The sequence below is a fragment of the Mytilus galloprovincialis genome, chromosome 6, assembly GCF_965363235.1.
Source record: "Mytilus galloprovincialis chromosome 6, xbMytGall1.hap1.1, whole genome shotgun sequence".
NCBI lineage: Eukaryota > Metazoa > Mollusca > Bivalvia > Mytilida > Mytilidae > Mytilus > Mytilus galloprovincialis.
Genome location: NC_134843.1, coordinates 70,822,708 through 70,836,165, shown reverse-complemented (window position 1 = coordinate 70,836,165; position 13,458 = coordinate 70,822,708). Strand labels below are relative to the sequence as shown.

Genomic DNA, 13,458 nt, shown 5'->3' with positions numbered 1-13,458 from the left:
ACGTCAAAAATCATCATTTTCGTCTTTGTTTACATTTTTTCATTGATCACCAGCACCCGTCAGGACCGAATCACCAGCACAGAACGTTCTCTCGCAGGACAACCATACCCACCGTGAAAAATGTTATCTCTTTTTGATATATTTGATTTCTATAAACTGTTGCTGAAATAATAACTTGCAGCTTTAATACAAGATAGAACGACTTTTAAAAGTGTACAAAAATGAAATGATTTATTAATAAATACTGAGGAGCATACACGACTTGTCTTTAATATAATATAGATAGAGTAGCCTATGGTCATTTATTATTGACAAACTGTTTATCATCGATAATTACACATAATAATGCACGCATAAAACAAATTGATTGACAGATATATGCGACTAATAACAATAAAAACCAAACCACATTATAAAATATGTTACGCCTACCAGGTCTTTACCGGATGTTCATTACATCAGAAATCTGGCTATTAAACCATGGCTTTTAGTTTACGTGAAACTTTCCACAGAGTTTAGGAAGCCTGAAAATTTAGCTTTTCTAAAATAATATCTATAATGTCTATTCTTAGAAATGTACTTTTTAAAATATGTCGTATTTCAAAATTTCATCAGATGGGAAAATTGTCACACCCTAAGGCAAGACATTTGAATGAAATTTTACCACTTAATCTTCTCCTCAGCGTTCGCTACACTAGTATAGTACCAATCATGTCGTGGCGTCTTATTTTGTTTGGCGATGCATGAATTTGCAGTCACGTCCGATTCATGTGTAACCATGTCCTCTGAAAATGTAAATACAATTTTTAAATGATTATTAATAAATACTGAGGAGCATACACGACTTGTCTTTAATATTATATAGATAGAATAGCCTGTGGTCATTTATTATTGACAAACTGTTTATCATCGATATTTAAACATAATAATGCATGCATAATAATCATTTAAAAAAAAACTTTGAAGGATCCGTAAGTGGCCTGTCGACAGCCACAATTTCTACTATTCAGAATATCATATTTTCCTGCTGGCAGTCCAAACAAAAAAAAAGAAATTGCCGTCACTCATGCAGATCAGAACATATGTGATTGAATAATATTGCAGGTTCATAAAACTTAACACCAGTTGGTCCCAAACTAGATTAAGTATTGTACAATTTACCTACTTGATAATATTCATTAATATCCTGTAAATATTTGCCACTGGATGTTAAACAGACCATCAACAGATCAATCAAATGAAGTTGTAATATTTTTTGAGCATTTATTGTCTTTAGATATTTTTTTTGCTTGACTGATATGACCGGACACATTCTTTGTTTTCTGTCAGAAAGTAAATACAATTTAGTATTTGTCTAAAAAAAAACATAGAATACCAATACTTTATTATTTATATACAAGAGGGACGAAAGATACCAGAGGAAGAGTCAAACTCATAGATAGAAAATAAACTGACATCGCCATGGTAAAAACTCTTAAAAATAAGAATTTCATCACATGAAAATAAAGTAATATTTATATATATAATTAACATGCTATTAAATGCAGATATGTAGCTGATATGATATTAGAGTTATTTCATACGACACGAAAATTAGAGAACAGCAATACCGTACTTCAAAACTAAAAGTATCAAAACTTATTTGCAAAATATAATTACATTTTTGTGCGATATTAAGCAAGCCGTTTTGAATAGGCTTAGTAGATATGAAAGTATAGTCAGGAAATACCAAAAAAAAATCTTAAGCAATAATGCGATAGATCTTATTCGAAAACAGAAAATGTAAATCCTTAAAAAATATTATTACATGGTCTTACATATACTTGTGTTATTTTATTCGAATGAAAACTGTTTGATGTAACATTTTACAGTAAACTTTCCCAAATGAATTTTATATACTGTTTTTGAAAATATCAACGCGAATAGGATGGGACGGAAAAGGGGTATATAAACGAGATCATAGTTAAGGTCTTTCCTTTTTCTAAAGGGAAAGACCTTACTGTATTTCTTCTGTTTATTATTATTATTATTAAGGTCTTTCCTTTTACAAAAGGGAAAGACCTTACTGTATTTCTTCTGTTTATTATTATTATTATTATTATTATTCTTCCGCCAAACTTTGACGAAGTTAGCAGCCTAAACCGTAAGACGTGTCGCTTTCATATTCACACTTTGTATCGGTGTCATAAATACCTATCTGGAACTCACCCTGTTAGTCGAAATATTTTGTCGGTTCGGAGTAATCCCTCCGAAACCAAAAAACCTTGTTATCGTTCCAACACCGTAACCGTAATAGGTAGAAAAAAACCGAAGGGTGAAATTTGTTCAGGACCAGACCCCGGTTCTTCGTTACATTTGGATCGAAAAGATTCAACGACTCATTGGTAGGGTTATGCCCCTATTAAAATTAACCGGTGTCGGTTGGCCACCAAAACTCCGAAACCGTAAGTCGTAGACACCTAGGATCTTCACCATTCATCATCAATTCATGTGACTTTGAAAAATACTTCAAGGTCAAATGTGTAAGTTGACCTTGACCTTTGACCTAAAACTTGTTATGGAATAATCTCAGCAACCATTATACTTACAGAAGTTTTAAATAGTGGAAAATGTTTGAGTCATTACAGCGCAACTTTGTAACATTTTGACCGAAGAGATTTGACCTTTTTTTAAGGGGCATAAAGCCTGTTTTAGGTTTTTGAATATCCAAAATCAGCTTTTTCTATATAACCAAAGGTCCTAGACCCATGGGGTCTTCAGCAATGACATTGGGGACTAATGACCTTGACAAAGGTCATAAGGTCAAATGTCAAGGTCATGTCCCAGATAGCGAATTTAGTGTTTTTAACCTTATTTAAAGGATTTTAAGTGTGTTTTCAAGCTTTTTAAGGTTGACCTTGACCTTTGACCTTTCACTTTTTATTGGATATCTCAAAAACTATTATACTTACAGAAATAGTAATTAGTGCAAAATGTTCAGGACATTGGGGACTTTTGACTTTGATAAAGGTCAAAAGGTCAAAGGTCAAGGTCATGTCCCAAATAGCGGATTATGTGTTTTTGACCTTATTTAAAGGGTTTTTAGTGTGTAATAAAGCTTTTTAATACATTATAAGTCTATTGGAACATGTCTTTTACGTTACAAAAGGAAAGACCTCTCAATTGTTCAAGAACAATTGACAGTTTAATTAAGGTCTTTCCTTTTACTAAAGGGAAAGACCTTACTGTATTTCTTCTGTTTATTATTATTATTATTCTTCCGCCAAACTTTGACAAATTTATCCGCGTTAACCGTAAGACGTGTCGCTTTCATGTTCACACTTTGTATCGGTGTCATGAATACCTATCCGGAACTCACCCTGTGAGTCGAAATATTATGTCGGTTCGGAGTAATCCCTCCGAAACCAAAAAACCTTGTTATCGTTCAAACACCGTAACCGGAAGAGGTAGAAAAAAAGCGAAGGGTGAAATTTGTTCAGGACCAGACCCCAGTTCTTTGTTACATTTGGATCGAAAGGATTCAACGACTCATTGGTAGGGTTATGCCCCTCTGAAAATTAACCGGTGTCGGTTGACCACCAAAACTCATAAACCGTAAGTCGTAGACACCTAGGATCTTGCCCATTCATCATCAATTCATGTGACTTTGAAAAATATCTCAAGGTCAAATGTGTATGATGACCTTGACCTTTGACCTAACACCTTGTTATGGGATGATCTCAGAAACCATTATACTTACAGAAGTTTTGAATAGTGGAAAAGGTTTGGGTCATTAAGGCGCAACTTTGTTACATTTTGACCGAAGAGATTTGACCTTTCTGTAAGGGGCATAACCCCTGATTTAGGTTTCTGAAAAGACAAAATCAGCTTTTACTATATAACCAAAGGACCTAGACCCATGGGGTCTTCAGCAATGACATTGGGGACTAATGACCTTGACAAAGGTCACAAGGTCAAAGGTCAAGGTCAAGTCCCAGATAGCGAATTATGTGTTTTTGACCTTATTTTAAGGATTTTTAGTGTGTTTTAAAGCTTTTTAAGGTTGACCTTGACCTTTGACCTTTCAACTTTTTAGTCGATATCTCAAAAACGGTTACTCTTACAGAAATAGTAAACAGTGAAAAATGTTTGGGTGACTGAGGCACAACTTTTCTACATTTGACCGAAAGGATTTGACATATTCTTAAGGGGCATAACCCGCATTAACGGTTTCTGAAAAGGTAAAATTAGCTTTAACTCTTGAACGAAAAGTCCTAGATCCACGGGGTCTTTTACAATGACATTGTGGAACAATGACCTTCACAAAAGTTACAAGGTCAAAAGTCAAGGTCATGTCCAAATTATCGAATTTGTTTTTTTTGTCATTTTTTAACGGTTTTGTGTGTGTTTGAGAGCTTTTCAATGCATTCTACACCTATTGAAACATGTACTTTACATTTCGAAAAGGAAAGACCTCTCAATTGTTCAAGAACAATTGACATTTTAATTATTATTCTTCTTGTTCCGCCAAACTTTGACAAAATTTCCCTCCGTAACCGTAAGACGTGTCGCTTTCATGTTCACACTTTGTATCGGTGTCATGAATACCTATCCGGAACTCACCCTGTGAGTCGAAATATTTTGTCGGTTTGGAGTAATCCCTCCGAAACCCAAAAACCTTGTTATCGTTCCAACACCGTAACCGTAATAGGTAGAAAAAAAATGAAGGGTGAAATTTGTTCAGGACCAGACCCCGGTTCTTCGTTACATTTGGATCGAAAAGATTCAACGACTCATTGGTAGGGTTATGCCCCTTTGAAAATTAACCGGTGTCGGTTGGCCACCAAAACTCAGAAACCGTAAGTCGTAGACACATAGGATCTTCACCAATCATCATCATTTCATGTATCTTTAAAAAATACCTCAAGGTCAAATTTGTATGTTGACCTTGACCTTTGACCTAACACCTTGTTATGAGATAATCTCAGAAACCATTATACTTACAGAAGTTTTAAATAGTGGAAAATGTTTGGGTCATTATGGCGCAACTTTGTTACATTTTGACCAAAGAGATTTGACCTTTCTATAAGGGGCATAACCCCTGTTTTAGGTTTTTGAAAAGACAAAATCAGCTTTTACTATATAACCAAAGGTCCTAGACCCTTAAGGTCTTCAGTAATGGCATTGGGGACCAATGACCTTGACAAAGGTCAAAAGGTCAAAGGTCAAGGTCATGTCCCAGATAGCGAATTTAGTGTTTTTAACCTTATTTAAAGGATTTTTAGTGTGTTTTCGAGCTTTTTAAGGTTGACCTTGACCTTTTCAATACATTCTACGTCTGTTGGAACATGTACTTTACATTAAAAAAGGAAAGACCTCTCAATTGTTCAAGAACAATTGACAGTTTAATTATTATTATTATTCTTCCGCCAAACTTTGACGAAGTTAGCAGCCTAAACCGTAAGACGTGTCGCTTTCATGTTCACACTTTGTATCGGTGTCATGAATACCTATCTGGAACTCACCCTGTTAGTCGAAATATTTTGTCGGTTCGGAGTAATCCCTCCGAAACCAAAAAACCTTGTTATCGTTCCAACACCGTAACCATAATAGGTAGAAAAAAAACAAAGGGTGAAATTTGTTCAGGACCAGACCCCGGTTCTTCGTTACATTTGGATCGAAAAGATTCAACGACTCATTGGTAGGGTTATGCCCCTATTAAAATTAACCGGTGTCGGTTGACCACCAAAACTCAGAAACCGTAAGTCGTAGACACCTAGGATCTTCACCATTCATCATCAATTCATGTGACTTTGAAAAATATCTCAAGGTCAAATGTGTATGTTGACCTTGACCTTTGACCTAACACCTTGTTATCAGAACAACTCAGCAACCTTAATACTTTCAGAAGTGTTGAATAGTGGAAAATGTTTGGGTCATTTATGCGCAACTTTGTTACATTTTGACCGAAGAGATTTGACCTTTCTGTAAGGGGCATAACCCTTGTTTTAGGTTTCTGAAAAGAGAAAATCAGCTTTTACTATATAACCAAAGGTCCTAGACCCATGGGGTCTTCAGCAATGACATTGGGGACTAATGACCTTGACAAAGGTCAAAAGGTCAAAGGTCAAGGTCATGTCCCATATAGCGAATTATGTGCTTTTGACCTTATTTAAAGGATTTTCAGTGTGTTTTAAAGCTTTTCAATACATTCTACGTCTATTGGAACATGTATTTTACATTACAAAAGGAAAGACCTCTCAATTGTTCAAGAACAATTGACATTTTAATTTTGTATTTTATTTCTTTATCGTACGTCAGAAAATCAAGTTTGTTCCAGACGTTAAGATTATGGACATATTTATTACCAATGGTATTCTAGATGTGTCAATAGTTTTTATTTAATGTCTACACAACTGTCATTGTTTTTATTGATTGACCATTGTGATAAGACAAAACATATTGACGGAATGCGAGTTTTCTATCGAGGTAAGACAATTTCTTTTAATTTTGTCTTGTAAAAAATAGCATGCAATACAATATTCTCACAAAACATCAGATTTGTTACTTATTTAGAGAAACATTCAATTCTCGCGAATTTAAATAGTTGCAAGTTATGCACAATGCAAATTAACAGACGCTCATACAAAAAATATCAGGGAACCACTCTTTTTTCAAGTTAGCATGATATAAAACCATTTTAAGAATATGCATATAAATTTATCAAGGGAAAGCTTTTTGAATCTGTTTATTTGAAAATTAATATAAAGTTGTATTGATAACTGAAAGATAAGTTCTGTAGTATATCATGAACATTAAGAATTCAAGTAAACAGTGGCAATGTCCATAGTTTTGATGGATCGATCTTTTTTTTTTTGTAAATATAAAAACGTCTTTGACCTAACTTTAAATTATATTCCAGGAACCATTATTAGGCAAATATAATGCATGCATTTATATTTCTAACATTATTAATTGGGACCACAAGAGCTTTGATAGAGGAAATACCACTTCCAAATGAGCTCAGCATTTGTTTTGAATCCTTAAGTCGGAAAAATGACATGACGAAAGTACCTTGCACAGAAATCCAATGGCTCTGTATGCAGAAAAGTCTATGGAGACTTGTCGATCACAGCATTATGAATATATCCGATGCTGACAGAAAATGGATAGATGCCATACTTCAAATTCCAGATTTTAGAAGTGCTACGAGTGCTGCTGCTGCTGCTGCCTCCACAACAGGAACCGGAACTGCAACGGCAACTGCAACTGGAAGTGGTAGAAAAAGGCGCCAAGCTGCAGCTTCACTGCGCATTCGAACAGAGTATCGAATGTTGAATGACCTTGAGAGGGATCAATATCACCGTGCTGTTACTACACTGAAGCAGCTCCCTGTATGTATAATTTAAGAGTTTACAAAACATATGAAAATACGTATGATTTTATAAATATTCATGTAGATCTCTTTCTTTACAAATAATTCTTTAGTGAATCTTCAAAGCACTTCTTTTTTAAGCAGCACTAAAACGTTTCTCTTGTTGTAATATGGGACACATCGAATTTACACTAAACATTTACCTCTCATAACGAACTATTTTTTAGTAAAAAAAGTAATCATTTTACAGAAATATAAAACTATTTTTCATTATATTATTCAGATAGGAAATGTATCACGATATGACTTTATAGCCAACATCCACCGTGGAGACGCCATTCCAGTGGCTCATTTCAGTCCTAACTTTCTAGGATGGAACAGAGTTTACCTTTTGATGTAAGTTATATTCAATTTTAAATACTACTTTGTTTTGACACACACATATTCTGATGACGATGTGGTTTTATTTTTATTACTTAGAAAGATGACACATCAGAGCAAGTCGTTTAAGGTTACAAATATTGTTTTGGCAATAAAAAGATGTTGTATGATTGCAATTAAGGCATTTATCAACCAGAAATTAAATGACATTGATGATAGAAATTTAGTCTTGTTTTACTGTATCGGTGATGGCTATTCCAATTACAATCTAATCATTTGATAAACCAGGGTTCCCCTTTCATGAAAAACAATGTTAAAAAGACTAGTTTAACGCAATCACATATTCATATGCTTGCCTCAAGTTGGTAACATACTAACTTAATTTTACAGGGGTTGTTTGTTTTTTGTTTTGCATATTGTTTGTTTTTGTTGTGCCTAAAAAAAAGTGTTTGTTTTTCTTATTGCTTTATTATAATGTTTTTGTTGTGCCTAAAAAAAAGAGTGTGTTTTTCTTATTGCTTTATTATAGTGGTTGTTTTTTACAGTTTTCAGTTTATTGTTTGTTTTTGTTTTTGTTTTTGCGTTATTGCTTATTTTTTATTTATTTTTTATTTGTGTTGTTGGTAGGTGGGTGTTATATTATATATTAGATTTTTCTGTTTTTAATCATCATTTTGGGGTGAAGAATTAAATTATACGAATAAAAGTGTACAGTTTCCAATATAAGAATTATCTACAATGTCAAACCCGTATGTATTATAAGAAGTTGATAAAACACTGATCGAGTACACTATATTACTAAACAAAAAAGGAAAGGCATCATATGCATTAATTTCTTTGGAGCTAAAGTTTCTATTGCATTTTTTTTTTAAAGTATTGAAATTCTTTTAACTTTAATTTTCTGACATCTCAAAAAACAATTTTTTAACCGAGAAAAAATATTGCCATATTTGGGTAAACTAAAGTCATGAAAACAACCGAATTCTCGTCTGATGAACAATTTGAAATTGTCTTATTTAAGATTTTTTTTCGATTTTTTTTTTAAGTTTTGGATTTTCAAACAGTTTTGCCCTAAGCATCTAGTGCAGTTACATTAGTGTCGTTAATGTTATTGAACCCAAATTTTTAGTCAAAAAGAGGGAACAGATACCAAACGAACAATTAATGTAACATTAATTACCGATGAACATTATGATATAATAAACAAACCAGTATTGAGAATTCATTTATCATTATGTTGGGGTTTTTATTGCCGCAGAAGCATGTCTCGCTATGCTAACATAAGGACTATTGATGTCTAACCAAATTTCAGTAATATTTTATTTAGTCCATGCGTTTGGTGTCTCAAACTTCTTTGTTGAGTCTGATACTCTACATACATTGCTGTAACCATATTTCATATATTCTTGCAATAGGTTAGGCTTTTTTTTTTATTCATTCATCATCGGTTTACTATCACATATGGGTTAATTAACATTCCTATATCATCGTTTTCATTTTGTGTTATGTAGCAGTATATGGAAGTTTGATGTGCCCCTTTTTAAAGTTTTGAAACCGCGTAATTGACGTGTTTAACTAGATAGCAGATCATAAAGATTATTTCCGTAGACACAAGTTTGACTTCCGCATTAGTCTTTGTGGTTCCCCCTACCTGTGTGTTTAATGCTGTCTTTTGTATAGAAATTTTCTGATAATATTGAAAGATTATTTCTGTGGCTATTTTCTTAAAAGATATGACTGGGTCATTTTTCTTTGTGCCTTTAATACCCATTTTTTTGTGTTATTTGGGACCGGGCCAATTTTATTTATGTCTTTCAAAATGCGCATTTGAGCATCTACTTAGCTTAACTATCTTGTAATTTATGTTTTGAATATTGTTTTGCTTTTACAGATACGAGAATGCTCTGCGCCAAATAGACCCTACCGTAACTGTACCATACTTTGCGTCAGACTTGGACGATCCGTTAGAGGACCCAACCCACAGTGTCATCTGGTCAGACATATTTTTGGGGAACGGTGATGGTGTTGTCCGAACTGGTCCGTATGGGAACTGGAAAACACCGTCCGGACCTCTGGTCAGAAACATTGGTAGCATGGGTCAGCTTTTATCAAGTAGCAGAATTGGACGTATATTGAGTAAAAACCGAACAGAAGATATATCTGAACCAACAGCTCCTTACGACACAAATCTTGAACGACAGCAGTATTTGGTGAATCGATGGATTGGTGGAGGGGGTGGACAAATGTCAGACCTGAATTCCGCTGCACACGATCCAGCCTATTTTAACCATCTTGCTTATGTTGACTATATTTGGGAACAGTTTCGAATGTTACAACGTCAACAAGGTATCAATCCTGCCAAGGATTACCCTGTTGGTCGGGGAATACCAAGTACTACTGAACCAATTGGCTTTGGAACTCTTCAAAATATAGACGGTTACAGTAGTTACTTTACTGAGTCAGTTTACACATATGAATACTTACCAGAATGTTCTATTGACCATACAGATTGTGGATCAGTCTATCTTAGGTGTGATACCACTGTACATGTTCCTCGATGTGTTTCCCTCACTCGACATGAATGGAACTTACATCTAAAGGCAACTGGTCAACTAGGTACTAGTCCTAGTTTGGGAGGATTCAGCTTTGGTCAGAGCGCCCTTCCAGTGCAGTCAGATAATAAGCAGTGTCCATCGTCCGATAGAGGTATACAGAATAGATACAGAGTGGATGATATGACGGATATAAGAGAATGGGTGTATATTCCAGTAGAGATCCTCAGTAGAAGACCCCCTGAAAAAGCGATTTATGATTCCTATCCAGTTTTCCATAGTAACGTTATTTACGACGGCGATGTCTATTCACCGGATGCCTATCGAGTATTAAGAAACACTTTACACACTGTGCGATTGGGAAAATATGACTACTGTAAAGACACGTCGTCAAATGCTGGCAAAATATTCATCAAATCTGAGGGACTTAATTATTATGGTTCTTACCAGGAATATGCAATCGTTGACAACAGACTGGCCCTGTCGTCTTCAACAGCGTATGTGGCGGTTAGGTCCCCAGAGCTAGGAATGACACAAACCCTCATTACCGCGCATGACTCATGTGGTAGGATGTGTTCTGCTTACTGTAAAATAAAAGGTCGAAGTGAATACCAACCATGCCATGGAGCATTGCAGATGACTTCTGCAACACCGAAACAGTACAGTGTGAATTTCGGTGAAGTAATTGAGGATACTTGGGAATTTTACAAAAACAGGTATTTTCCAAAAGTGAAAGAAGACAATGTTTTTATTAAGTTTTTCTGTAGTTATAATGAATACTGGCCAAAGAAAATAGAAAAATCACCAACCGTCATGTCATCCACGAAAACCAGTAATCAGAAGATGCATCAACTAAAGAGTTCCGGAGTTCAAGGAGCAGTTAAAAAGACTTTTAATGAAGTTAAACCATCCATTCGACTTAATACTGGTGTACAGCCAAAGAACACAAATACTGTATCATTGCCACAAAGAACCAATACTGCACCTCAACAGAGGACCAACACTGCACCCCAGCAGAGAACCAATTCTGCACCTCAGCAAATGACAAATACTGCACCCCAACAAAGAACCAATACTGCACCCCAGCAAAGGACAAATAATGCACCTCAGAAAATGACTAATACTGCACCCCAGCAAAGGACTAATACTGCACCCCAGCAAAGAATCAATGCTGCATCCCAGCAAAGAATCAATACTGCACCCCAGCAAAGAACCAATACTGCACCCCAACAACGAACCAATACTGCACCTCAGCAAAGGATGACTCAAATGAATTCACCATCTTCAAATATGGGAGCAAACGCACATCACAGCCAAAATCAAATGCAATCTAATTCAGGATCCACACACAATGCAGGTCAAGGAGGAATACGAAATCCAGGTATGCATTAAACTTTTTATTTACATTCAGCATATTAACACTGTAACAATGATTTTTAACCGTGGCAATGTTAATGTAGAATTGTATGAAGCTATTCATGTACAACTGTGGATTGATCTTCAACAAATCGTAAGAAGATATATTATCTCCCTTATTCGTTGAATTTCTTAACTGTAGATAGAACACAAACATAAAATCTATTCTTATTAAATTAAAAAACCGGAGGGCAATCTGGGGGCGGTTTACAGAATAGAATGAAGAAAGGGCAAACAGTACTGAATGAAGAAGGAAATTTTAGGAAAAGAGTAAATAAACAAATAAAAGCATAGCTTTCAAATAATGGACAAAAAGGATTTAGAAAAAAAGATTGTTTTAAAACTGAAAGAACATTAATATGAAGGACCCCTTCTAAACCATCCGGACAATAATACCTAGTGTCTTGTTTTCAGCAAAACTTCCCACAACTTTTATGTTGACATATAAAGAAGTCATTCGGTATAATATTATCTTCATAATTTTATACATTTCTTTACAGGCTGTTTACTTGGACATGGCTGTATTGTTGCAGGCTCATGCAGAACGTGTACACATGGTCAGAAAATAGCATGCATCAAATCTTCAACATTGTTTGCACATTGTCAAGGCACTTCATTGCTCATCAGACGCTGTTTATCCAATAGTCGTTTTGATTCTGTTACAGGCACATGTATAATGTAATTAGTGTAAATGGAATAAGATTATAAGATTGCTATGAGAGCGTTTTGTTTAAAAGAAATGTTAATTCATTACTCATCAGACGCTGTCTATCCAATAGTCGTTTTGATTCTGTTACAGGCACATGTATAATGTAACATATCAGATTACTATGATAGCGATTAATTTTAAAAACATTTTATAGTTTGTAATGATCTTCATAGTCACTTTTATGGATACACACAGGGACGATTTGTAAGCTTATTAACACAATGGAACAATGAAAATCATAAGAACTAAGATGAAGACGTTAAACTGAGGTTTCGACGTAGTTATGTAGCGGACAATATGTTTTTGGCATTACGTTATTTTGTTAACGTTGTACACATTTGTTACAATTGACACAGCATTCACATTAAATATTTCATTTCTATAATTTAAATTAGGATTTTAAAGTATCCTTAATGAAGTAATTTATCAAATCCTTTACAAGCGTATACCGGTTTCTCTTTAGAAAAAGTCTTGGTTAAAAGTTTTATTAGTAAAATATTGAAAACGATAGAAATTGGTGCATATGAAATTATCAGAAACAGAACCGCATATATTTATAGGATTTGAAACTTTTACATAGTTACACAGGTAGAATATACTTTACTCCTTTTCAGAAGAGAACATGTGCACAAAAAAAGAACAACTTGGCTGATAAACCATTGTGTTCTTATATTTTATAAGAAAGAGTGTTGTTATTTTTATTTTATTGAGCCCTTTCTTATGTTTATACATGTATGTTTTGGAATAAAATTCTGAAATTGTTTTTATGAAATGCATTTTATTTTAAATATTATATCCAACACACATGCAAATTATTATTTTTTCTCGTATCATTAATGTCTTTGTCATTATAATTAAGTCAATTGACTTGTTGGTGTTTACTGTCGGTCATAATTAAATGAATTGTATTCAATCACTTTTTTTGAATCATTTCACATTGTGTTATGCTGGTGCCTTGCTATTATACGATATGGGTTTTTTTCATAATTGAAGGCCATACAGTTACCTTCAGTTGCAAACATCCCTGTTCTTAGGTCGTATAATGT

The 13,458-nt window shown here is 34.4% G+C and overlaps 1 protein-coding gene across 1 annotated transcript; it reads left to right on the top strand.

Annotated features, from left to right (window-relative positions):
* The first annotated feature begins 6,354 nt into the window (after window positions 1-6,354).
* LOC143080223 (uncharacterized) lies at window positions 6,355-13,111 on the top strand. Its single transcript, XM_076255951.1, has 5 exons — window positions 6,355-6,468; window positions 6,902-7,373; window positions 7,638-7,750; window positions 9,627-11,668; window positions 12,204-13,111. Exons 2-5 carry the CDS (start codon window positions 6,924-6,926, stop codon window positions 12,383-12,385), a joined length of 2,787 nt encoding a protein of 928 aa, XP_076112066.1. The 5' UTR covers window positions 6,355-6,468; window positions 6,902-6,923; the 3' UTR covers window positions 12,386-13,111.
* Window positions 13,112-13,458: the final 347 nt, after the last annotated feature.